Below are 27,895 nucleotides of genomic sequence, written 5' to 3' on the forward strand. Positions count from 1 at the left end.
ACTGGCACATTGATCATAAGTTCGTCAATTCAATAGTGTCTGAGGGTGTTCAAAATAATATACACTTAAGTTCCGTTAAAAAATGTATTTACCAATAAATAAATATGTAACATAACTGTATCAAAATTAATTACCAGTCCTGTAACTGTTTAGAAAGAAACAAACATTGATCTGTTTTACAAGATGATGTTCCTATTTTTATAAATGCGAAAGTAAAAGGCTAAATCAAGTTTGAGGAATGACTACAAATACATAATATTTTGAGACAAACAGATCTGTCTTGAAAGGTAATAAGTAGTCAGCAAATTTTAATTTCATTCTAAGACATAAACAAATGCAGATTATTGTACAGCGATTTGCCTATGTTTATATAACTGTTACGGTTCTCAAAGGCTTTCTTCATAGCTGTTGACAATATGACGTGGTAAGACCAGCGGAGTTATTCACGATCGACTTCCTTTTAGGTTAACATCAAATATAGATATGAAAGTAAAGACATATGTTTTTTCAACTTTCTTGAATAAACTCCCAGAGGTCGGATTGGTTTACGGGAACGGCTTGATGTCAATTTTGAGAACAGAGGGTTGTAAGACCTTGTCAACTTTCGCGAATCGATCTCCAGATGGCTGATTGGTTTACAGGAACGGCTCGATGTCGATTTCAAGAGCCGAGCAGGGGTTGGTGAGGTCGAAGGCGGCCAGCACGTTGGGATGAAGCACCCCGATCTTGCCGATCACTCGCCCGCAGAGTAACACCTCGCCGCAGCGCCCGGGAAAGTACGCTGGGTCTGGAAATAAAATACCAGTTGGAACCAAAAATTTCGCAAACTTTCCTCGCAGCAGGAAATTTTCTCTTAGTGCACCCAGGGCAGTGTGCCAGATCACATAAGGAATCTTCAAGTCAAATTTTAAAAAGTAGTTTATGTATAATGTATCACTCCATATTATAAAGTCCCCTATTTTGTTTGGCCAGATGTTGTTCCTGTTTAAAATGTTAGAATGAGGTTTCCCGAGGAAGGCCAAGGTGGATCGGTAGTTCTTAATAATTATTATGGTGTCGTGTAGTTTCCTGCACTTTACGATGAACTACTCCATCTCTGACCCATAGATGACGTAAAATTGGGTTTCAATATGGGTTCGGTTTCCATGCCAAGGTTGTGGAATTCGATGGGAGTCCCATCGTGTAAAAACCTGATTTACCAATTCAGGGTCATTTTCAAAAGGCTGCTCTCCGGAGTGATGAGGTTGCAACTGGGACTATAGCCAGAGGGAAGTCTACCTTGAGCCTGTCGCAGGTGGTAGCCGCCGCCGGGCCGCCACGGCTGCCGCAGCAGCAGCATGGCGCGGTCCAGCAGCCCGTGCACGAACTGGAAGCCGGCCGACCGGCCGCAGTGCACCGCGCACAGGCGGCGACAATTACGCGCGCCGGTCTCTGAAATACAATTATTTTGTAAAAAAAAAAGGAGAACCGCTTTCAATCAATATCTTCCTTTTGAAGTTGGTTAAATTTCTAAAACCTTCCCCTTTTTATTCTGAAATAATAAAGATGTGGTATCTGTGTATCTAAAAGTTACCTGCTTCTGGATCAGCTAACACAACATCGCTGACTTCGAACAATTTCAAAGGTAACGGCATCTTCTTATTAGCGGCTAGAGTCTTCAACAAACCAGGCAACAGCGTGGTTCTGACCACTTGGAACTCCAAAGTCTTGGGATTGGAAATATGTGTCGCTGGAACATCCTCTATTTTGACTCCCAACTTCGTGGAGACGTCTTCTCTTGAACACTGTAACAATTTTTTTGCTGTTGTATTGTTACATATAAGAGGATTTTCGGCAAAAAATCCTGTTTTTTTCCCGTTCTTATTGGTTATTATAAAAATCCTCCCTTAATATTTAAGGAAGATCGCGCTTTCTAAGAAACATACAAGAATAATAACACCGTAACTACGTTGTAGCTACATAGTTTGTCAGTCATTTAATTTTGTATAAGTAGATTTGTCAATATTTTACAACTCGCAAACTACTCGTTACACCGTTAATCTAATTTTGTACTGTAACCGTATCATATAACAATAATCACAAATCCCTTAGAGTATCCTTACCAGAGTGAAGGTGAGAGCCTCCGTGTATCCTGCGTGTGCGCATTCCCCTCGCAGCTGCTCCGTCAGTTTGTTGATCGGCGTCTGACCTCCAGCTGTTACCACGCGCGGTTCTCTTCGCACGATGCGATTGTAACTGCAATGCATCAGGTTCGCGATATTTAAATAAATTAATTTCTAACTAGGTTTTGGATCAAGACAGACAAAACACTAGGGCCAAAAACTAAAGTATTATTAATAACGGCTTAACGTACCTTACGAAGAACTGAACCTTAGATTGCTTAACATAGTTTGTTGGGGACATAAGAGAAAAAATAAGTTTAAAAAATAACGCATGACTGACCCGTAAGCAATAGCGATGTCCTCGTAGAGGTCGCAGGCGTGTATGACGTCGTGCCGCGAGGGCGGCACGCGCACGCGCAGCGCGCCCGCCCGCGCCCGCGCCGGCAGGCACATGCGCGACAGCAGCCGGCACAGACTGGCGGCTGGCTCGCTGGAAACGTACACAGGTCGTAAGGCCAATAACACTACATATTACAATACTACGAGGGTCAAACTGAAAGTTTTTAGAAAATCAAAAACTGAGCATTCTACTATAAGTAATATTAGTTTTAGTATATCTTTTCAAAATAGTGTCCCTGTACGTCAATACATCGCTGCATCCGATGGAACCATTGGGAGAATTAATAAATTCATTTTTATCGGAGTAAAAAGCGTGGGGTGCTTGATGTAGTAAATATTAAAATCATTCTATTAGCATATATTTATGACAAGAGAGTTATGAAAATGAAGTAAAATGCACCCCATGCTTTTTACTCTGATTTAAATTGTTTTGTTTATAAATTTAATTTAGTTATAATTTTAATCGGAGGTAATTGGCTATAACTGATTGTTCGATATGCTACTACTGTTTTATAATTCCTTTGTCATTAATTTTTATTTTCAATTTTTTAGTTCGATTAGCAATAAAAGCGTAGTTTTTTAGATTTTTTTAAACTATTATTTTTTATTATATGTATAAATAATAAATGGCCAGTTATAAAAACTTTTAGTGTCGCCCTCGTAGTATAGTTTGTATTATTTGTGTACATGTCTCTAAATTCTTGTCTTACTGACCTAATACCAATATAGTTGTTAGCTTTCTCGACGTCAATTGATTCCTCCCTGTACTCCATCTTGGGATACAACTCATAAGTGCCGTCCGGGGCGAACACTTTGCACTGCTGCACCTCGTATGGGTTGCTGCAGTACTTTGAGAACATGCACACGATTGTGTCTAGTACTACTATAGCCTGAAATGAGATATGATTTGTTATTCATACTTAATATTACTTATAACTGCGAAAGTCGGTCTCTCTCTACGTTGTCACGGCTAAACTGCTGGCCTGATTTTGATGTTAGACAATTTTTTTTTAAATCTTTGCATCCCCATCATTTATATCCCCATATTTTATCATCATCATTTAAAGAAACCCATTTTCTGGCCCTGAATGTTTATAAAATAGCACAGTATTCTTCCTCCTGGCGTTGTTCCTGGTTACATTATCATCACTCTGGAGCGGCGAACACCGGTGTCGTCGTTGACCACGATTGACACCGTTTACACGAAGCGACTACCTATCTCATATTGGACCATGATTACACATTCAGTTACCTGAATGTGCAGGTTTCCTCACGTTGTTTTCCCTCACCGTAAGAGCATCGTAAGAATACCACAGAGTACTAACTTATTATTAAGAATCTGCCCTAAATAGAACTTAATGAGGGGGTGACAGTTTGTGTAACTATTGCTTTTTTTTTGCTAAACTGGTGGACCATTTTCGATGAGTTATAATTAACTTTTATCACGGTTGTTGTTGAAAAATTGGGAACTTCTTATTGGCGTTATGACACCTCTTCCCGGAGAGTTTATATTAAATCTTAAAATAAATATTACCTTAGTAAGATCAGTGGCAGTGCATTCAATGAAGACATTCTTTGTGTCAAGCGTGATCTTGGAATGGTCCCCATTTATGATGGGCGGCATCGAGAGAACCACTCCGTCCTTATCTTTAATTATAGGGTACACTGGGCTGTCTCTGATTATTCCTAGATACTGCTTCAATTGTGCGTGGTTCTGTAACATCAACAAAAATTTTAATTGACAATTTGTTGTCAATAATAATATTTATGTAGATATCGTGGGTTTTTTTTTTATTATTCCAGTGTAGTGGTGTCGTTCCTAGGGGGGATTTTAAACCTCCACTCTACAATTAAGAAATGGGAACAACAAAGATTATTTTGTATGGTTGTCAAATTTTGTTTATGTGATTAAATCAAGTGATTTTTGACATTTTTTTTACCTTAGCTTATTGGAATTGCAGATTGCAGTGTGACAATAAGCTTTATGCACTATTTTACTACATACATTACATTATATAAGCTCTAATACATACTGAATATAATTCCATAAGTTCGGGAGCCGTCATTTCCTTTTGCTGGTTAAGTGCTTTGAACTTGATTTCACTGGGAGGCAGGGCATCATATATAAATGGACCTTTGATGGTGTCCAGATCATGTGTACCGATAGCCACTAATGTCCGCTTTCTGCAAATGTTTTGATGTAATTTGTCCTGGAAAATGTGGAATTGTAAACACTTTAATATAAAGTAAGCAAACATTATAAACATTTGGTTTATGTTTTTTCATCATGCAACAAGTAAAATCAAAGGTACTTACTAATACTTTAAAGAATATAATAATAGAAAATTTTTGTTTGTCCCATAGCTTTATAATTTCAAAAATGATGGGACCGATTTTGTTTGAATTTGACAAACATATACTAGTAACTTTCAAGGTTAATAAAACTAGAGGGGCAATGCCCAGGGAAAAGTTAGTTTATATAATAGTTGCTTAAATTTATACCTGCAAATCTATGAAACTATCGTAAGACTCCTTAGTGAAGGTGACTCCTTTTAATACTGCTGCCACAGCATACGGCCTGACTATTGCTGTTTCTGGGGTGAGATGCAGAGAATTGCAGTCTTCATACTTAGCCAATGTGTATTGCGGAGGGGCTTTCCTGAAAAAAAATATTTCCAAGTTTAATAATTCAATTCAATTTCAATAGGTAACAAAGCAATATTTTATTTCCATGATACTAAAACTAGAAATTCTTTTAATCACTGAAGTATGTATTTCAGAGATTTATAGTTTAATCAGTTAAACACTGCCCAGTTTTATAAAAAGATATAGTAACACATTACCAACAAGAAAAAAAAACTACTATTATCATTCATGCTGAAAGAGCTATTTCTTTTAACCAAAATGCAGCACTATAAAATGTAGGATTTTTTAAAAACCAATCTTACTTTCCCTGAAATACCAAGATGCCATCAACTAGCCCCTCCAAACAAAGCAGATCATATCTGTTGGCCGGGATATCTATCCGATACAGTATCTCCTCAGAAACTCCCGCACCAGCCTGGTCACCCTGTTCTTTCATCAACATCTGTTTCTCTGTTGTCTGAAAATGATATTTAAAAATAAAATAAATATTGGACACATAAAGATACAAAGTTATGTTCACTATAAAGATTCATACCATACTTTAAAGTAATATATTTGACGGCCTGTTTGGTGCAATTGTCAATTATCAATTATTCTCAACCAAGAAAAGTCCCAGGTTCAATCCCAAGAGAGATCATGATGGAAAAAGATCTGTTCCCTATTAACTTTTGTCTTGTTTGTCACTTGTCTGTCGTGTTCTCTTTTTATTCTGCATCTGAACATAAATCTCTTGAACTTTGGGGCTATTTCAATCTGTTTTATAACAGCATGTATGTCGTGCTATATTAAGTGTATTATAGGTGCGTATTTATATCAAAAGCCTACGTAGGCGGATAATATTATAGTAACTTTGGAAAGACTGAGCCATTTCAACGACGGGAACATTGCAATTATGACACTAAATTTTGTAAAAAGAAAAACTTACGACTTCGTCTAACTCCAAGCCAAATTCGAAACACAAATCTTGGAATTCATCGTCAGCTGAAAATATATTAAGCAATTAGCAAAATATAAAGTGAAATCTGATTTTAAAACTAATTAACTTTACACTAAAACTTACTATAGCTTTTGCCAAGAGCTTTGAACAACTCATCTCGTTTTACTGATATTGTAGGCATAATAGCAAATATATAATATTTTCAACAAGTTAATCTTCCTTTATTTCAAAAAAATTCTAATATCGAATAGATCCAACATCCAAGGATTTTTTAGGTTATTCGTCTCTCTCAACAACAGATGTTCAGCTTCAGTTGACGTAAATACGTAAATGACATTGGCACAAAACAAATACAGAAATTGACAACGTCACTGTCCGCAACACTTTCTGATAGAACGCGATGATTGAAGTTAAAAAGCGCTAGGTTTTCACGATTTTGCAATACAACTCATAAAATCACGCCTCTTTCCCAGAAGTAGAGACTAAATCTTTCCACTTCCCATGCTCCACGCTACGTATATTCAGTTCTTCTCTTCCCACTTATGTCATCTTTTCATTATAAGACAGCGCTCCAGCTCGCAAATAATTTTAGGTAAGCTTGAGATATGAGGAGGCAGTTAACGAGGTAAGAAAACGAAAGAAAAAAAGGGTTGGTTTTATTCAAATTACTTTTTGGATCTTGTTTTAAGGGTAGTTCGAAGTTATCTGCATGTTACTCGAACCCCCATAGACCATAACTATATGCTGAAAGCGCGGCTAGATGCTGAACTGAAAGTTCGCTGAAAGTTCTAAATTGGCAACACCGACCATCATTCAGAATCGATACGGATCACACACACACATCATCACAGTCACAAAGTAATCTTAGTATTTGATTGTTTAGTATATATAAAACTATGGATTTGAAGTAAGGCTGCAAACTGTATTTAATTCCGTAGGTTCATAAATTTATTTATTCTTATGATTATGAACATTGTAATGTTACCTTTTGCGCCAAATAAATAAAACTTTATTTCTTATATCCTAACTAATATTATTAAGAAAACAAACAAATTTACTTTCGCATTTATAATATTCCTTAGGATTTCAAATCCGGTGCTCAAGATTAAAAATCTTAATTGATATTATAACAAAATTAAAAAAAAATTCAGAATTCGTTTATTTCCTCTTTACAAAGATCAAACTTAAGCTGCTAGCCATAACACTAGTAAGTAGATGATGATTTGCAGATACCGTGATCTTGCGATTCGATTGTGTGGATTCCAACGATAACTCGATGCTGGATCCACATACTGGTCTTGGCAAAGTGGCAACACAAAAGTCACGTGACATTAGTCTGGTTTTGCAAACGGTGAGTGGAGTGCCTTGTCATCAGTCCTTTGAGTTTTTGGATGATTTTCTTTGGAATTTTTATTCAAAGTGAGTAATTTTATATGGAACATACTTTCTCTAGCATGTACATACATTTTGTGGTGTAAAAATGTGGTTGTGTGATGTGCTTTCATATGATGAAATTGTACCTTGTTCCGTGACTAGTGATATGACGCCATTTTCTTCGTGAATGCCAATTACGAGTTCTTCAATATTTTCTTTGTTACTCATAAAAGCTGATAGAGAAACTGTTAAAACTGTACGTTTCAAGACTCAAATGCATGCTTGCTGGCCAAATATTGTACGTATTTTACTTGTAACATTTTTACTATAGAAGTCTTAAATACAAATTTCAATACGCATTTTTTTCATGACACCACCTTGAAAGGCGTACCTATTTAGGTAGTTTCTTAAATTGTGAAATAAGTTATTTGGCTTCCACACGATGGTCGATGGTTCATGTATTTGAAAATAAGTGCAAAGCCTTCGATATCTACTAATGGCGTGAAGGCAGTTTTATTATTGACTTCCTGTAGTGATTTTGCATGATGGTGTTTGGTTATTTTGATGCTTCCCCGTTTGAAAGCATGTAGGCAGGTAAACTCTGTACATAAACTATTTTCTGTTATTAAGTGCCTTTTATGCTATTGAATTATCAATTGGTGGGTAAATTCAATTTTATCAGTTCTGTTTTGTATCCAAATGTGTTTTTGTTTCAATTCTCTATTGTGATTTAACAATAGTTTACAACTCTGTTTCATTCATTCCACTTGGATTACATTTTTAATTTTTTCATAATTCAGCTTTCTGGTCTAAAAAAATATAAGGTGGGTAAGTCTCACGTGGCATATGAAATTAAAAACATGATTCAATCACATCCCCATTGCAATTTTTCTCTTGCACTTAAAAGCTATTTAACTCGACTGCTGTTGAGATTTCATTTTGTGTATAATACATTTTTATCAACTATTAGGACATGTTTTATCTGTTTTTTCTAACACCACCAAAATGAATCAATGTCATGAAAGGTCTTTTTTTTAATATTACTCTGAAATAAATAAAAAACAATGATTATCAGGATGTAGAATGGACTACATTATGCTATTGTGTAACAAGGTGTTATTATAAATGAAGGATTAAAAAATATCCTTCTGTGACTGATACATAGATAAAGTGAATAAGCAGTTTTTATTTTAGGTAGGTACCAAAAGATAGGTACCTAAAATAAGATTTTTATGAAACTTTGAAACTTCTTTGACCTTCGAGTAACTGAAAAATTTTCAAATAGGCAAGTAGGTACATTATCAAAATCATTGGAAGTGCAGGATGTTGTACATAACTAATAAATATGGTTATAAGATAAAACAATCATAAGAGTAATCATAAAGCCACACTATCAGTTTGTGGTGAATGTTGGCAAGATAAAGAAAGATAATTATATTTCAGCTTTCAGTTGATGTGCCATAGGTACCTACCAAGTGGGTTTTGTTAATTTTAACCATCTATATCTCTACCCATAACATTTCTCTACCCATCTTCACAACACAAATATTTTTACTTATACCTTATTTTTTGCATTACTCTTTATATATTTTCAAATTGATTTCAAAGCTTAGGAAACATCCTATGTATGTAACAACATATAATATGAGAATGGTTGTTGTTGACCTTTTTTACTTTTACATAATCTATATATAATATACCATGTCTTTATCCCTTAAACGGGTAGATAGAGCCAACAGTCTTCAACTTATTACTACTTATTTTAAAATATATGTAACACAATTTACGATGATGATGTTTCAAGAATAAACATCTTTAGTTTCCCTTAATTAATGAATAAAAATTGGTATCATGTGGAGTGAAAGAAGGTTCAGAGCAATTATTTATAAGACACACTGGGATCACTGTTTAAGGGAAATATTTTACACACTTATAATAATTAAACTAAATTCCATCATGAAACTATCCACCTGAAAGTGGCCTTACAATTTATTTTGGACTGTTGGATAAAATTACCCTGTAAGGGACAAAGATATTTATATGCATGTAAATAACTAACTGAAGGAGGATACTAAAACACAAAAAGACACTGCACATTGAAAAAATTTATTGTTCTTCAATAAACATCAAAATGTATGTTACCAATTAACACTGAAAGTACTTTATGTGAAACTGTTTTTGTTCTTGTTGTGTTGACCTTATTGAAATGCCCAATTTCTTACAATGAAGTTTGTTGTTTTTTATATAATTTTTCTTCCATTAAAAACAAGACAAAATTATCTTTAATTAAAGAAGGTAAATTATATAGTATGGGAAAGTTAACTAACACAAGTCATGTCATACCTAAAATATAACATCAAAAGTTGTGTGAAGAGTTGCCTGAAAGATCTATCTGTATTTATTCCTAGCCTTGATTTTTCTTAGTATAGTTTAATCACATAAATTAGAATTTGCTCACCAAAAAATATTTTTTCTCATTCATACATTCATTGTTTAAAATATATTAAACAAATGTGTTTGTAGGTAGTGTAACCATTCATTGTGATGCCGGTGGATGCTGACCTCAACCGCACAGACGTGGAGTCGTCCGCTTGTGAGCTGAAAGGACTGCGCACTTGGAAAGACATTTGTTTGGTACGGAACTCACTCTTCCAACATCAGGTATGGGTTTAGTGTGTAGTGTAACTATTTGGCCACATTAGCCCAATCTTACGGTAATTTTATTTGCTTCTTCATTATATTTGAATACAGTGAAATAATCATTTGTTAAAATGGAACATATCTACTGTGGCCTTTTAGTTGCAATTAGTTCAGTGGGCATAGAAATCAATTTTTGTGATCTATTAGAGACAGATAATGCCTAAATGGTGTGGCAATATTTTTAAAACTTATATTAATGATATTTAATGAGTAATAATGAGTGCTTATTTGTAACTAAGGAAACACTTTTATATGTCAGACAATGATCTTTGTTAAAGCCATTTATTAACACTCATTGCCAAGATATTTTAAAAAGCAGCTAAAATACGTGATCTCTCTCGAAAGTCGTCGTAGCCTGCTAATGTCGGTTTTGTTCCACGTGTGTTCGTTGACATTAAAATTTACTTTATTACTCTTTGTTTTAACTTTACACGGTTTGTCTTTGTCTGTCATTGGTCTAGTGTTAGTAAACTTTGTTTATCAGCTTAGATATGCGCACTGGTTTGGATACGGTAATGCGTAGATCGAATAGGGCGAAGAATTATTTAACTACGACGCGTGGCGAGGCGGCGGCGGCGGGCAGGTCAGCGCCCTGGCCCAGGACTAATTCGGGGGAGATCGCCGACTCATGCCGACGCTCACGGCTTTGTCTGCGCCCGTCGCCTCCGCCGCCGCAGCACCCGCGCCTCTGTCGAACACATGGCTTTGTTTTGTTTATTTATTATCGTCTCATCGCAACTTAGCGAAATACCCATTTGTTGTGAAAAACAAAAGATATGTGTGGCCCTTAATTGAATTTTGCTGCCGCCTTACATATTGCTTAGCTAAATGCCTTGAAACGAAATTTAAATTTATACAAAACGGAATAAAAAATATTTCTTTGTTTATTTATAGAAGGTAATAAAATTACAGCCTAATCAGGAAAGGAATTTCCATGAACATTTGCATACATTTAACATTATAGAATATTGATAATATGTGATGTCGTAGATTATCGCTAAAGAAGAGGGATAAAAAAATTCATACCGAAGCGCAGCCCCGAAAAATAGCTAGTATAACACAAATAGGTTCAACAGCCGCCCATACGAATGTTGACCTTTGTTTTCACTTTCTTAGTGCATCGCACTTTTGTTTTCAAAAAATAGCTGATATTTTATAATGTTGGACGAATTTCAACATGACATGAATGCCCTGCTAAAACATTATGTAGCATTTAGGTACTATTGATGATTTCGTTTTATTATCATTTATTTCGAAAGTAAGTATGCTTACGATAAAAAGACCACGAATCTTAGTCTAACGATGAAAATACCACGAAGACGTACTATAAAAATACCATGTGCTCAAGATTTTCAATGAAAAATATCACTATGCCCTAATATTTATTAACAATTTGTATTTGTAGTACAATTTATTTATATATTTATAAGTTTTATGGTACGTAATATTTTTCATCGAAAATCGGAGTTCATGGCCCTTTTATATTCGGTTTTCTTTTTATTCGTGGTTTTTCATAAAAGGATATGTGTGTGGACGTGGTTTTTTCAGCGTAAGATATGGTTCGTTTCGTGGTCATTTTTATCGTAAGTGCGACCCATTGATGAGAAAACAGGGCATGACTCAACCTCATGTTTATAAAAGTCACACAGGGGTGAGTCACCCTTTTATGTACTGTCTAAATATTCACAGAACATTCTGCTTAATCAGAATAAAGTCAAAATAGATAGTGATGCGAAATGGGACGATGTGTGAGATGTCGTTAGGTCGGTCGCGTTTATCAGCTAGTGGGCACAAAGCAGCAGCTTGTTTGTATTGGTAAGTGCGTACGCGTGTAGAATGGTATGACGCGAATAGTTGCAGGCAGCGGGCGGGCCATAGCCAGAGCCCCGCGCTCCGCTCACGAATCGGGCAGTTGTTGCGAGCGAGCCGAGCACGACGGAGCTCGTGATACGAGGCCGTAAACCACACAAATTGTTTGTTCGGAGTCAGTACGACTAATGCATCTTATCTGCTCAGATATAGTGTAAATTAGTGAACATCAACCTTGGATTACAAGTGTTATTTGCAATGCATCTGTGTCTGTGAAGCGATCGTGAGTGTTCCGACGTGGCCATGGGCATGTGTTTCCATTTGAAGGTAATATTATTTTGTTCGTGTGATTAAGTGCGTGCCATTTTGTGTGAGTCTGCGTTTTGATATGTGTCCGTCGGAGCCTGTGAAGCAGCTAGACGAGGCTGTTCGAAGGCCGCCGCCCCGACCTTGATGCCAGAAGGTCAATGTACTCACGTGTTTAACTTTCATGCAATTTGTTGCATCCAAACGTGGTTCTGGGATATTTATGTGGTCTAATTGAAAACTTGCAATTGTAATTATCTCCTTTATTGTTTTTTTGTACCTAAAATGTTTTGTTTGTCATAATGAATAGTCACCAACAAGTGTTGTTTATTGCGCCGACTCATTTCTGGTAAAGAATATTTTATCTTATTTACGAACTTTACGTCATGCGATTGGTTAACTACGTCTTAGTTGAATTGTACAGTACAGATAGCTGCTGTTTTGCTTTGGTCTAGTTATTTACTATTTATAAATTAATCCCTTCTGGAAATTTTCTAAAATTCATTTTCATGAGGAAGGTTTTAATAATGTAATAAGTACGTGTATGAAGTAGTCGAGGTACATAATAAACGATGCCATATATTATTTGCTTGTATGGGAATTATTATGACAGTAGGTAGGTGTCCTATCCTAGTGCATTGAATAACGTGCTGCATATTTTCTTCAGTGGTGTATACTTATTTTGCTAACACGACATGTACGAACAGCACATTTACATAACATGATACGAAAGTAAAAATGTAGTAAAAGTAAATTTGAATCTAATCGAAGACATTTTTCTATTACAAGTTCAAATTGAGATAAAATGCATTAGCAATAAATCGACGCACTGCAGTACAGTCCGTGCAAAGTGATGCTATCATTGTTCCCAACAATGCCGGGTTATCCATTGTGATTCTTCGCGGATGAAAGAGAGAGCCATACAATGTGAAGCGGTTCTCACAGCTGCACTGAGTGCGTGTGCACGATCAGCTGACGCTGCGGCCGCCATCTTGCTGTGCGTTCGGTTTCCGTCGCGTCATCGACGCGTTTGTGACGCAAGCTCTTCCTTCAAATGCTAATGTCATTGTCCTACTCGTCCTGCCTAGCCGCTTTGTGTTCGTCGGTCTGGTGATATTATTGGTCTAACCAACATTAAAAACTTGCTCTTCCGCGTTCATAATCTACGCGGAAGATTGATATGAGACCCTGGCTAATCTATTTTTGGTCTGTGGTATGTGACGTCTTTTGAAGGCCTGATTGCGAATCATGTGGATGAAGAGGACGATAGGTTGCCATTACTTTTGTTTTATTTTTTCTGAGCTGCGCAGTCGTGCCAAGGAAAAACATCTTTGACCTCGATTACTTTGGCGTCTCGTGTAGGTGGTTTCCGTATTTCTGTTAGTTTTTGTTTGACAACATCAACAGATGAGAGCTGATTCTATGGTTAATATTCTAGAAAAAATTGAACGCATGATACGAAAGCGTTGTGTGATATTGAAGAACTGAAGAAATGCTTGATAGTGATATTTAGATAACGTCGAGTTATCTTTATATTTGATTCCGTAATTCACGTGGAAAATTTATTTTTGTAAGGAGTAGAAAACTTGGTTACTCGTTGATGTTGTTTCTATAAATGAATTGCAGTTTTTTATTTGCTCTGGAGTGCACGATTTTTGTCTCGTACCGTTACTGTTACCGTTGATCGAGTTGTCGGACCTGTATTTTGACTCGTGTAAAAGAAACTTCGAGCACTATACCTAAGTATAATATAATATATTATCTAGGTACGAGATGAGTTTGTCAGTTCAATTATCAATATACATGATGTTTTACATCATGTAGGTATATTGAGGGCAATCTTAAGATACCTGATGTAGATCTATTCCGCAGAAGTTTTTATGACACTTCATTCAATAAAAATGTATAAACTTATATCTCGATTAATACCTGGAACGCAAAAATAAGATTAACTTTCTTGACTTAATAATGCGTCCCGGTTAAAGGTTTGTCTTGACCTAGAAGTGTCCTACATTACTTATCATAAACTTGTGTAGAACTGAAATTGCAAAGTGTATATATAAGGTAACATAGAGCTTTAGTTTAAGCTTAGAGAGTTAGTAACTTTATCAAGAGGCAAGGTAGTAGATGCCCTAGCGTACAATGTTCTATACTTTATGGCTTAAAGAACCGTGTCAATTCACTTATCTGAACCACCTGTTAGCGGGATCCGTTTGAGTTACCACCGATTACGGTAGTTTATTTTCGTCCTCGCATTTGTTCGTGGGAGGCACAGGCAAGAGACGGACAAGAGACTCTGAAAGCTAGACTGCACTGCACGTGCAGTGGAAACCCTCCACTATTTTAATTAATTTGGTATTTTTTAAATAGAACACTTATGGAGTGGATTCTATTCAGATGTTTTTCTAAGTAAGGCTATTTTTTATATATGTTATGAGACCACGGTTGAGAATTGCAATTCATTGATGGGTATTTAACTATGCATTGTGTTTACGTTATATGGGTAGGTGGTTATCTTTATGGACCAGGATTTATCTAGGTCTACGTTCCTTTGAGAATTTACAAAAATCCCTTTGCGGATCATCTTTTCTATTTCAGCGACATCCGTATCCGCATTTAAACGACTGATAAAATTCACACCTTAGCATTTTCAACCTTCAAAACAGTTTACTACAAACTTATTCCTGTCGACTGTACCAAGCGGGAGGGTTGAAATTGTAGAATGTATGCACGCATAGTCGCACACGTGTCCATAGAGTTCGTCGCCTGTGACGCCGACGGTGCAACGCGAGGCGGGCCGCGCTCGAATTGCGTAGCGAACTCGCAACTAGGTCAGCGGGGCACGGCGCATACAGGCCACCGCGACCACCTACTACGAACTAACGCGAATATCTTAAGACGCCATTGAGGACCAAAACCCCTCTGAGGACATCACTATCACAAGTCATTCCGTTTTATCGTATTCGCTTTTATCGTCGATTTTCATTATACGTCATTTGTCAGAATGTCTTTAAGTTGCGTTTTCTCATTGTGGGTTCACTCTGTTAAGAGATTAATTTGAAATCAAGGTCTCCACCGTCACATTAGTTATTCAACTAGTAGTAGGTAGCTGTACCATGGACTACTGTTTTGCATTCGCTATTTCTTGGCGATATTCAATGTGATATTTACCTTGACTTATAGCATTTTTATGTTTTTAAATTCTTATTCTGTGAGAAGATCATAGAAAGTTCTGCGATCATCTTGCTGTAACGTTAATTTGGCAGCGGAGTTTCAGTATCGCCATTATCGTAATGCACATCATGTTTCCGACTGGTCGAGTGCTGATAGTTGAGTTGCCTTGGCATACTTGAGTTTCGCATAAGCAGTATGAATGTTTCTTAGTTTTTGGACATTTGCAACAATTTCTAACACACGCTTATACATATATTCATTTAAATTCCTAGTAGTCGAAATGTTTAATTATGTTTGAAGAATTTTAATTACGTTGTCGAAAGTTATGACTCATTGGATATTTCGATTAAACCTCGTTTCTTAATACATGTCATTTATGTATTCTTACCCAACACCAACCTTTAGTATATTGTTGTGACATGACGTGAGCCATCACCAAAAAAATTTATATCTTTGGTTTAAAAGATATTATTTGTGGTCATTTATTTGTTAAAAGGAATGTTGAAATTGGTCTAATACGAAGGACAGCTCAGCATTGCATCTATGAGGAATTGAAATGACGCATTATTTTTCAAGTGGGTGTGCCTATTTATGAATATGGCCTATCAGGCTGGTGACAGAATTGTTTGAATTGAAAAGTTAATAATGTGGCCAGCGTTAACGCACGTCTGTCACTTTATAACTGGAGTTTGAACCATAGGGATAAGGAGTGCAACGATACTATCGATGCGTTATGCCCGCAGTGCGTGGCACCCGTGCTCGTAGGGAGTAGCGGGCGGCGTGCGCGGGCGCCGGCTTCACCCCTGCGTGTTGCCCGGTCGATGACTCTCCCAAGTCAGAGCCCAATGCTAATGACCTCGCTGATGTGCGCTCTGCGAAGATTCATAATTGCAATAATTGGTGCACATTCCAAAGAACTAAATGAACTGAAAAAAGAGAGACGTATCCTGAACAAATTGCGCAATGTAATACAGTTTTAATTCGCATAGCATTGTATTTAATCATCGCGTTTTCCTTCTATATAATCTTGTGAAGTCATAGTATTACTTTCTAGTTAATCTTAGAATTCACTGCTTTTAGGATTTGTGTGATTTACTTTTCAACTGTTTGGAGTCCTTTAGATTTAATTTAATCTTGGGTTGCATGGAGTGTTGGTGTAATATTAATACAAAAGGAATAATTATACGTAATAGGATTTTGCAAGTTGGGTGGCTGGTTGTGGTGGGCGAAGCGGCGACCTTGGCGAGGGCGCGGGCTCATTCCGGTGGTCCGTTTCGCGGACGCGTTCCACTTTTGCCGTATCTATCGTAGCTCTCTCTTGTTACGCAAATCTGTCGTTATGCATATTACGCTTTGCCTCCTCGAAATTAATTCTGGGTATAGATTCAACTTTCTATCAATAATTTCCTTCAGGTGATGTGGCATGTTTTTTTTCTGTTTGGTGGTATCGAACAAAGTAGGTATAAATAGTTCTGATACCGCTAAGCGAAATAACAATAACCGCTTTTATGGAACAATGTTTTTTGTTGAAATGTGTTTGTCAACTATATTTAAATTTTATTAAATTTAATTATTTAAGTAGTTTACAATGTTATTTATCAAAATGACTGTAGTATTTCACAGTCGTCCTTTATGCAGAAAAACAATGAGAGCCCGGGGTGAACTGGGTCGTGTGGATGAACTCGACCACTGCAACAATATACCGCGTTGTAAACCTACCTTCATTTTCTGTTCCAGGGCCCTCTGCGATCCTGACATACGAGGAACAGTAGCATCTTGGCAAGGAAAGCCACTTACCGCCAGCTTGGAGATAAAAAGTGTCTAAATTGAAACGTTTTAGTGCACATTGTTGAACTGTGATCACTGTGACACTGTGTTACGAAAACAAGTGCAATATACTGGTAGTGCAATCGTACTGTTGTTGACTAGGAGTGAAGTGATTGGACTTGTTATTTTGAATTGAAAATTAAAAGTTTTTTGGAACAATGGAGCGTGAATCAAATCCGATGGAGGCTTTATGCCGTTCGGGGTGCGGCTTCTACGGCAACCCCTCCACAGACGGACTTTGCTCAGTTTGCTTTAAGGTGAGTAATTTTTTGTGATAAACAATTAATTGTAAGACCATATGACAAACATATTTTTAGAATCAGTGACATGAGTTTTAAATGTCAAATTACAGTCATGGCTTATTAAGGATATTATTGGAATTTGGCTCCAGAAATGAAGATAGTTCTGGGGCTACTATTCATGGAAAACACAGGAATATACTGTCATATCTATGACTATGTTATGTCCATGTGTTTGTTTTATCGCCACCAGTAAAAGCAAAGCTGATTTTTCTCGTTAATCGATTGTTAATATACAAGGCTCATAATATATGATTGTTAATATATAATTCTCAGTTTGGGGCCTACTCATTTATCAAAATAGGAGAAGAAAACCCACTAGGTATCTGTTTTAAAAATGACATGTAAGTACATACTGTCTGACCCAGTAAAGGAAGTTTGCGGCAGCGGATTGTGTCGAGACGAAAATGATACACCCACAACATAAGAAAAATACCAACTAATTATTCGTACGTGAAACACGATAAATTTGAGATACCATTAAGTCTAGCACTAACCATGTTAACATTGAACGGAGGTAAGGAAGGTGCTTCCTGAAACCCGGAAGAAGGCAGGCGTGCTAACGATGCCCTTTTTAGAATTCGAGGTTAACGAGATATTTTACAAATAAAGTGGTAATGCTTCATGTCATGATATACAATGTGCCCGTATCGTAATAAAATGTACACTACTCGAATGAATGCGTTTTTATTCGAGCGTGATAATTTTATAACTGCAATATTGCAATATTGATATAGTATTTTTACTTGGTAATTTTTTGGCTGTATGGTCACTTAATGGTTCCAGTTTATTTGAGGAAAAGTACGTACATTGTGCACTGAAAATTCGGCTAGTGATGGTGACGGAAGACCACATAAGAAACTCAAAGTTTGAATTGTTTTGGCTTGTACTGATGAATCCATAACTACATGTACAATACTTACAAATTTATTGATGTAGTGAACCCTTCATCTCGTAGAGCTACAGAATACAACAATATCGGACAAACGTTATGTTAGACCTGGTTTGTTAACGCAACAAGCAGATCTATTGACTGATTGTGTATATCAAATGTATTGAATCAATGCAGTTAAATTCAAAGTATGTGCATTGACAATTGCGAATCAATAGCTCCATTCATTTAGATTGGCCTCGGATGGACACGGAGCAAGGAACTAGTTACAAATAAGGCGCATTTTCAACCTGGTTTCAAATGTTGGGCGAAAAAAAAGCATTTGGGTTCGGTGACCTGTCTTTGTTGAATACAAAGATTATATTCAAAGATTTGTCTAATACCTAATATTTACTAAAAATTTATAAACCAATTCGGATAAAAACATTTAACATACATTATTTCCACTTCAGTTTGTGGCCGACCTTCTTTTTAATAATAGGTCCGTCCTCTATATGCCTATACACAAGTACATATTGCAACTTCATTTGCTGATAAGTTGCGAATCAGTTTGGCAGGGTAAAATTTTAGTTAATGTACTTTGGGAAATAAATATACAGGTATAATGCTTTATGCCGAAGAAGGTGAAAAAATGACGAATAACATAAAAGGCACTTCAAAAAGGAAATGATAATGTTGATTTGTTCATTTTATGTTCCATTCGTGTAGCATGTTATTATGCAGGAGATAGGCTAAAGGGAGATTAGATACTAGCGCAATATTTTTAGATATTACATCATCAATATTACTTACCTGAAAGTTCTTTCGCATGCCAAATTTCAGCAATCGAATTTTATGGTGCCTGATATACCTACTTTGAACAATAATAAGTTTCGGCTAAGATAATCATATATTGCTTGCTTTAACTTTGCCTTCATTTATATCTTTCACAGTTAGTGCTATTCTATTTTGATTTGTTTAATTCTTAACGTGATATTGAAATCCTTTCATAAATATACTTATTCTTATCAAGTGTTTTAGATTATTTGAAGGTGAGGATGTGAGGCCAACTTTGACCTCGTTGCCCTTTACGTAATAAAAAGAGCATACGCATTACATTTAAACATCGCTACAATCTCTCGTTAATTATGACGTCATTGTGCTTTGCCCGCTACCATCTATCGAAATAATGTAAAATTTACTATTTAGGACAGTTTCTTATCATGCAATAGTGATGATATTCTAGAACAAAATACCATCCCGTTCTGGCCACGTCCAGATTAGTGTGGTGTTAGACTTTAAAACAATAATAAAATGGGAATTTTCTGTTTAAGATTTAACGTATAACTTTCCATATTCCAGGAAGCGCTAAAGAAGAAACAGCAGCCCCCAGCGACGACGCCGTCTCCGGTGTCGGCGCCGTTCGTGCCGGCCGCGCCGACGCCGCTCGCCGCCGCCGCCCCCACCGTCCCCGCGTTGCCTAGCTTGACCACACTGCCGCAGCAGCAGACACATTCAGACGTGAGGCCTCATTTGTATTTTTTTAGTTTGTGTGTTTTCAAAGTTTCGTTACAAAGTTGTGTTGGGTGGTTCCCTCCACTGGTTATAGTACTAGTATCATGGATGTCTTAAATTATGATTGAATGAATTTGTTGGAATGGCGTAAACAAATATGTCTTCCAACGACATTTTGAAAGGGCCTTTTTGAGACCAAACATTTGTTGTTTTCAGTGACTTAAATGACTAAAATTAATCAAGACATTTACTAAATAAGGTACAACGTTATAATTAAAGTGTAACAAGTCCGCTTGTCTGCGACTGACTTAATAATGCGATTACAATGGTGTAGTATGGTTCTTTGAACCAATAATATTGAAACAGTCGAATAATATTATTTGCCGTTCTCGTATCTATCCATATGATAGCTAAATAATTTATGATTTATTATGATGAACGGTTATGTATTAAAAATCAGTGAAAGTGGTTTGGGAGTATTCGTTATCGCTTTAAACAACAATTATAGAAAAAGCAGTTACCCTGAATACCCTGCTGATTTTTAAATTACTGCATCTGCAAACCAATATATAGGATCATAATCGAGTTTTTAATTTCGTTATATCTTAGATGATTAATGATGAAAAATAACGAGTGTCATTCAACGGCAATCAGTACCTATGTTCCAAGAAGTGTCAGCCATTTTATTTACATTCATAACTCCGCGGGTGCTACCGTCTTTTGCACTGTTCAGTCCAATTGTCAATATCAAGTTTCTTTCAATATCAATTTGCCCTCGTCATTATTTATCTAATAGGTGGAAGGTACAAAGGCAGTTTATAATTTCACTGTTGTGGCGATAGTGTAATGGGAAATTATGCTTGCGATTGATTTTAAGTAGTTTCATAATTGCCTTAAACTTTTTCTTAAGTTTTCTGTTATGTATCTGGAAGGCTTATTAAAGTATTGGTTTGTCTATTTCTTGTTATTGTGGCGCTCGTTGATAGTTATTTGTTCAACCAAGGAAAACCTAACCCTAGTTAATATACATGTGCAGGTAGTAAAATAGATCGTGTTTTGTGCGTGATAGCCAAATGCCATAGAATAAGTGATTGTGTACTGTAGTTGATTGTATAACTCGTGTAAATTCATATCGTTATTTTCTGATTAGCAGTCACTTCATTTTATTATTTCTTATTGTAATTTACCTGCTGTACTGCCATAGTTCTAGGATTCACACTATTATATAATGGATGCTTGCCGTGGCTGTTAGCTGTTTGTTTCAATTTCTTGAGGTTAATTATCATCAATTTCCTTCCAAAAACATTCGTTAAGTTAAAATTTTCACAAACACCTGAAGGTTACCGTTTTATCGGGCGGTACTATGACGTCAGTTCAAGTGGTCGTTAATACGAGGAATTAGCAAGACGATTTCGAGCAACATTTGCATTCGTCTCATAAAAATCTTGTTAGTAAATGATAGCTATCAACGGTTGCCGTTGCGTTATGATTGCGCCACGGTCGCAGCGCTTCAAAAGATCCCGCAGTGATGGTCTGGCAAGGATACGCAATCAGCGACATTGAAGCTTTTGCCCAACCTTACACATCTCTCATGGTAATTTAAGTCTCATTTGGACTATCCAGTTTTTTATCAGCCTGGAACTTATGAAATCCTGCGTGTTCGTGGTAAACACGTATTTATATATATATATGAATATGACGTCACACATTGTTGTAATGATTTGTCAAATTTCTTAAATAATTTTGTTAATTGTCTGAAGCCTTTGTCATTGACTTTCGTGACGGAAATTTGACCAGCCGCTGAAGGTTTTCAATAATAACTCGGCAAATAACGTTGGATTATTATTTCTAAAATGTTTTCTTAACGCACATTGCAACACGTAATCCCCAACCGGATGGTTCCGCTTTATTCCGGTCTCCTGGCTGGGACTCAGCCATATGTTGCCGTTCGATGACTCAATACCCATCATATTCATCATCCCAAAATATATGGTTTGCATTGTCTCTGGCTAGGTTTGCCATAGTTTGAATTATTTGAAAGGATATCTCGTACGCCTATAATTAACCTTCTTTTAGTGAGAGCGTAGTAGATAGATAGATATAATAATTTTAAACATATTAAATAAAACGTTTCCACTCCTGCAATTCTTTTTTTCCAAGTTTTGCCCTAACTTCAAAAAGTCGTCCTCAACAAGCTTCGTCAAACAAATAAAATACGCGGAAGCGAGAATAGTTGCTCACCACAACCGAGACGGGAACTAAACAAAGCTAAAAACAATATTAAACTATCGTATAATATATCAATAGATAAGCTATAAATTTATTATAAAGTAATATTTCTAGTGTCGATTGCTTTCGAGGCTACGAGTATGTAATATGCTGTATGACGATGCGCTATACATGTATGTTTAGTTGCTTTAGATTGCATTGCTTTAGATACTGATCAAAACGGCAAACAATATTGATGTCGACGTCTTTTTGTTCAAAAACATTTTTAGAATAAAGCTTGGTTAATAGAAGAAGTCATAATTATTATGACATCAATGTTTAAATGTATTTTTCAACAAAATTACGTATCAAGATGGTTTACCCTTGTTAAAGTACCTAAAGTAATGACCTGTATAGAAGACGTAAGTATAGCAGGGCGTTAACAACAGAGCGCTGGTCAGATGACGCACCTCGTCGAGTGCCTTCTCGAGAGCTAACTGGGCCAGATAGTGTGCAAGCTTCAATTATGATCTCCAACTATCTAAATAAACGTGCAATGTAAAAGGAAGTCGATAAGTCAGCCAAACTACAAAATATATCGGTCTGGCCAAATAGATAGCGAATATGACGTATTAAATACATATGTATTTTAAAAATTGAACCCCGGTAATACCTTGTTAGTGATATTTTTTATATTAGTAGTAAATATCAAATTTCCGTTTTTAGTATTGAATTTCATTTCATAGAATTTTTAATTTTACTTTTCTGCTTCCAAGAGCGCCGAGGTACAGGTAAGCACCTGTGTAATCTCTGATAATTTTCATTTACATAATGATTGAATTCCAAGTTATTTCTTAAGGCTAGGATTTGAGATGTTTTAAAACAAATGATCCCCAGCTTTCACGTGTAGATCATAGTTTTAAGGTTTTGTCGCTAATTTTGTAGAATCAATATTTTGGGTTGAATCGTCACAGAAAACATAATTAAAAGCTATTTACCTGAAATCTGTAGTTGAAATCTTAGTACATACGTGCGGGAGCGATATTTTTCTTTGTGCTTGTAATTTTGAGATGCTTCGAAGTAGCGATAAGCAATTTGACACATTGCTTTAATCGTTGCGCTATCACGATTCCAATGTACCTTTGGTTCGGTTATTACGTTATCAAACACATATCGTTATGTGGTGACGCTCGTGTAAATGTGTCGCGGCGATAAATATACTTATTGTTGGAACTGGCATACACAAATAAGTCGCAATATACGAAGAACGTTTTAATAAATGAGACTCAATTGATGACATTGTGTAACAAGACAAGAGGTGCCAGTGTGTTGTAAATCTGTATGTTTTGATAGGAAAATATAATTTAATCCTTACACACTGCAATTTCTACGAAAGTAGCATTAGGAAAAATTAACTTGAATGAGTAATTAGAGCTTTGGCGTCATAATTATTTGACATTTAAGAATCTTTGAATGTTAGAACGGTAAATTATTGTTCTGAGCTTTGAGTCGAGATGACGATTGCAAACAAACAAACACTTTACATTTTTAAATACAAAATCTGTTCATGTCTTGACAAAAATCATAATATTAACAAAATGTATGATTTTCGGAAATAAATCTTATAGGTACTTATGACCTGGATAGTCTCGGCTCGGCGAAGAAAATATAAACTTTTTGGCTGTAGTGACACTATTAAATGTCGTCTTTTGAAATAAGAATTTGATGTCAAGGAGACTTTTTGTATACAAGACATACACACCCAAAACTATTTCATTATATTCTATATTTTTCAGTGCCTATTTGATTTAAATAGTTTTAGTTGTATTTTATGATAATTATGGATTTCTAACCTTATTTGATGTTTCTTCCCCCAAATCAATGGACTGAGATGGGGGACACTTTCATATCTTAACAAGTGGCTAAGTGCTAAAACCAATAGAAATATCTACAGAACGTTGTGATCAAGCAAAGCAAAAGACAACAAACGGTTTATTTCCGGCCAAAATGTATGTAACCTATAAACAATTATAATTATGGAAAATGATCCCAGCAAAAAAGAGTCGAAGGGAAAGAGGATATTAAAAAAGGCAATACGTAGAAACAGCAAGTCTAGCAACAGCAGTCAGAATTCTGCTCTGGAACAGAGCATCAGTGTGACGCGCTCCAAGAGCTTCGAAAATCAGCATCCGTCCATCAAAATAAACGACAGCGCGCCGCTGCCCACCCCCGATGGAACCAAGGAGCGGGAACACTCAAACATAGGGCAGAGGATGAATATAGAAGAGAAATTGCACGAGGGCAAGGCTGCTCCCGCCGATAAATTAAAAAAGATGGTCGATATACAAGAGGGCCGCAATGAGGTTTATGGAGAGGCGGGAACCGCGTCTAAAATGGAGACCGAAACGTCGCCGAGACTCGAGGCCGTCCCTGAAGCGGGGAGTAGCAAAAAATCCCTTAAACGGGTTCGTTAGTCAATAAATACAGTATTATTTCTTATCGTGTGATCTGCCAAGTCAATTCTTACACATATATAGTCATGTTTCTAATATAAATGTTATCATATAACGACCTAGATGCAGGCAGGAGGGGACACTGAGTATATTTCAAGTTCTTGTGGATGTGGCGCCGTGGCAGATAATCCAAAATAAGAATGAAGTATTAACACATAATATGTATTCATTAGTCTAGCCTTAATTAGAAATTTCGATTCAAATTTTCCGAAAGTCACCTTATTTTTAACCACATTAATATACACAATTTCTTGTATGTCATTAGGCCAATGATACGTCGACGCCTACTCATGCAGCATCGCATAAACCCGGTTTCTAGTTTCCTAGTTGATTTTCTTGTTTCTTTGTTGCGAGGTACATACATGCAATAATCGGGCCGTACTAATTCGAATATAATACAAGCGATGTATATTTTCCAACTACAATTTTTTTCAGAAACCCAGAAGTTTCGTCTGTTACTTCGTAGCGTATGGTTACTTATGTTTATGTAATTGTTTTCAGAAATTGGAAGAAGAGAGCGGGGCGGGCACGAGTGGCACCAGCACCGGCACCTCGGACACGGACGCGGACGACAAGGACCCTAGCAAGGACAAAAAGAAAAAGAATAGATGTGCCGTCTGCCGCAAGAAGGTTGGACTCACAGGTATGAAGATGACGCTTTTTTGTTTAAAGTATTAGGGAAGAGTGGTGCCGTCCCGTTTAATTAATTCAAAACATACATACATACATATGGTCACGTCTGTATCCCTTGTGGGGTAGACAGAGCCAACAGTCTTGAAAAGACTGAATGGCCACGTTCAGCTATATATGGCTTAATGATAGAATTGAGATTCAAATAGTGACAGGTTGTTAGCCCATCGCCTAAAGAAAAATCCCTAGTTTGTAAGCCTATCCCTTAGTCGCCTTTTGCGACATCCATGGGAAAGAGATGGAGTGGTCCTATTCTTTTTTCAATGGTGCCGGGAACCACACGGCATTCAAAACAAGTCTAGGTATTTATTTTTCATTACAAATCAATGTACAATGATAATGCCCCAATAGGCGTTTATTAATAAATAGTAAAGGTTTATAAATGTTTGTTTACCGATGTACCAGACGAAGGTCCACTATTTTAGAATAATTGTCAGTAAAAATAATACGTATATCTTCATTCAAAAAGTCATTACGAATTGTCGATAACATTATAATACCTTACGCGTATTTTAAACGATGGGAACGAAGATGCACGTGTGCGAGTGAAATGCACGCGATAATAACATGTTGAGCCGATTTCTTATGTAAACAACTGCGTAGGCCACGCTCCGATGTGACCTAATGCATGTGTAAACCATATTACATTAAACATGTCTTTTGTTTGAAAAGAAATAGTCCTCTATGACGAAAGTAGCTCCTTTATGCACAGTATTGTAATAGCGTAACCTTGTTACCCGTTTACGCCTTCACGATTTTGCATTTTTATAAACTGTTTTCTTTGCTGATTTAAATATTTTTTGTTTTCGCTTCGAAGACACGAACGCAACAATAATGTGTGGAGTTTGTTGCAAAATGTTATTTCATTACTTATGAAGTCTCGTAAGATTGTTAACGTGGTATAATTTGAAGCTTAATTAGCTTTAAATTTGATTATTACGAGTTCATTCGATAGGTGAAAAACTTACCAACTTCATAGCATAATATGGATAATATTATCCTTCACGATGATAAAATTTCATTTATTAATATCTCGTACAAACAAATATTTATTTGTCCCCCTTCACACAATATAGTTAAATATTAATAGGATTTTTAACTTGACAATAATATAAGCGTGAATAAAACCTGCATCGACATAAGTGATACTGATAAAGCAGCGGTTGTTGTTGTGCGGTAGGGTTCGAGTGCCGCTGCGGAGGCCTGTTCTGCGCGGTGCACCGGTACAGCGACAAGCACGAGTGCTCGTTCGACTACCGGGAGCTGGGCGCGCAGGAGATCCGCCGCAACAACCCCGTCGTAGTCTCGCAGAAGATACACAAGATATGAGCGACGCCCCGAACCTATACATACCTTTTATGATTTTCTCTAAATAAATATTCGATCGAGTTTGTGTTTCTTTTTGCGTTTGTGTGACTGACCGGCGATGCTGCGCTTCGTCGTTACGCCTCGGCCTATAGACTGCCCTCGCAGGGCCCTGACGGATTACCGAGTTTTCTTTTTGCACAGAGATATATTTTAGTATCGCAAACGTTTATTTCTTAGACAGCAAAGGAAACGCAGACTCGATCACGGTGTATTTAGATTTATTTGTGGCGAGAGTTTACTTTTAAAATTTTATTAAAAGTTGTAGATAATGTTCGTTTCGGGTAGGAATTTCAGGATTAATTTTTGAGATAATAAGTAGAGTTTTGAATATTGTCCATTCACCTCCATTGTAAATATTAGATATAATTAATTATAGAAAGAAATCCTATATATTGTAAAAAATTAAAACTCCAAAAAAAGCTACATTGTTACGATTCCAACGGAGAGCGTTCGCGCGCTGACGAGATAACATTGTAAGCTGAGCACTCTCCATGTAAATTGTAGACTGGGCCGCACACCGGACTGTGGATTAACATCATCTTGAAATCGTTAGTACTGGCAAATTGGTTCGGGAAGTCGTCGCTTTATTTTTGTCTAACATTCGGCATAAGTGACCCCTAGTGTAGCGCGATGTGGTGTGTTCCGGCTCGGGCGGGCGCGCGGAGAGCAGTCTCTCCGCGATGCGCTCGCTCCGCTCTTTGTGTGAAAAATTATAGTAAGCATATGGATAGTTATACATATTATAAGTAGTCGACACTTTATATTATTACACATTATATAAGTAGGAAAGAATTATTTAGCTTTTTCTTTTAATCACTATATTATTCAAAATTGTAAGTTGTATTATGTAACTTGTTCATTTTAGTGGTGAAGTTGAAACGATCATACCTATGTAATGCTTCGGTCGACGTCCACAATAGACTAACTGATTGGTTGGACTTAATTATTTAATGACTTTTGTTGTATATTTTGTTAGGTCATTGATTAATTTTGGTCTTTTTGCTTGATCGTAATCAGATAAAGATGATGTTAATAATGAATGATTTTTTCTATCTTGCTGTTTTAATTTAGTTATTCTTCTATTAAAGTCATTAAATTTTCAGGAACATACAACATAGTTTCATTTGCTGCAGTTGCTGCCAACAACATCAAACCAT

At 36.5% G+C, this 27,895-nt stretch overlaps 2 protein-coding genes across 6 annotated transcripts; one reads left to right on the forward strand and one right to left on the reverse strand.

Moving 5' to 3' along the window:
- Window positions 1–70: 70 nt before the first annotated feature.
- Window positions 71–6,402, reverse strand: LOC106139521 (phenylalanine--tRNA ligase beta subunit). Its single transcript, XM_013340987.2, has 12 exons — window positions 6,208–6,402; window positions 6,073–6,128; window positions 5,450–5,604; window positions 5,004–5,160; window positions 4,535–4,711; window positions 4,036–4,215; window positions 3,216–3,391; window positions 2,443–2,592; window positions 2,103–2,235; window positions 1,574–1,784; window positions 1,279–1,431; window positions 71–787 (listed from the first exon to the last, which is right to left on the reverse strand). The coding sequence occupies exons 1-12, from the start codon at window positions 6,263–6,265 to the stop codon at window positions 636–638; spliced, it is 1,758 nt and encodes a 585-aa protein (XP_013196441.2). The 5' UTR covers window positions 6,266–6,402; the 3' UTR covers window positions 71–635.
- Window positions 6,403–7,352: 950 nt separating this feature from the next.
- LOC132902164 (AN1-type zinc finger protein 6) lies at window positions 7,353–27,791 on the forward strand. 5 transcript variants are annotated; one of them, XM_060946227.1, is made up of 6 exons: window positions 7,353–7,503; window positions 9,982–10,119; window positions 17,185–17,531; window positions 19,807–19,965; window positions 25,182–25,323; window positions 26,551–27,791. In XM_060946227.1, exons 3-6 carry the CDS (start codon window positions 17,433–17,435, stop codon window positions 26,697–26,699), a joined length of 549 nt encoding a protein of 182 aa, XP_060802210.1. In that variant the 5' UTR covers window positions 7,353–7,503; window positions 9,982–10,119; window positions 17,185–17,432; the 3' UTR covers window positions 26,700–27,791. The 5 variants fall into 5 exon arrangements, with proteins under 5 accessions (XP_060802210.1, XP_060802211.1, XP_060802212.1 ...); XM_060946228.1 differs by having other exon boundaries at window positions 9,982–10,092; XM_060946229.1 differs by lacking the exon at window positions 7,353–7,503 and adding an exon at window positions 7,516–7,756.
- Window positions 27,792–27,895: the final 104 nt, after the last annotated feature.

The sequence above is a fragment of the Amyelois transitella genome, chromosome 10 (assembly GCF_032362555.1).
Source record: "Amyelois transitella isolate CPQ chromosome 10, ilAmyTran1.1, whole genome shotgun sequence".
Taxonomy (NCBI): domain Eukaryota; kingdom Metazoa; phylum Arthropoda; class Insecta; order Lepidoptera; family Pyralidae; genus Amyelois; species Amyelois transitella.

Bases quoted from the DNA above. Each gene is read 5' to 3' on its own strand.
- LOC132902164 (XM_060946227.1), top strand. From the start codon at position 17,433: ATGGAGCGTGAATCAAATCCGATGGAGGCTTTATGCCGTTCGGGGTGC. The intron at 17,532-19,806 runs GTGAGTAATTTT...TCCATATTCCAG, and splicing joins TTTGCTCAGTTTGCTTTAAG to GAAGCGCTAAAGAAGAAACA. The intron at 25,324-26,550 runs GTATGAAGATGA...GTTGTGCGGTAG, and splicing joins CAAGAAGGTTGGACTCACAG to GGTTCGAGTGCCGCTGCGGA.
- LOC106139521 (XM_013340987.2), bottom strand. From the start codon at position 6,265: ATGCCTACAATATCAGTAAAACGAGATGAGTTGTTCAAAGCTCTTGGC. The intron at 5,605-6,072 runs GTAAGTTTTTCT...TATCATTTTCAG, and splicing joins GCTTGGAGTTAGACGAAGTC to ACAACAGAGAAACAGATGTT. The intron at 2,593-3,215 runs GTCAGTAAGACA...GTACGTTTCCAG, and splicing joins AACAACTATATTGGTATTAG to CGAGCCAGCCGCCAGTCTGT.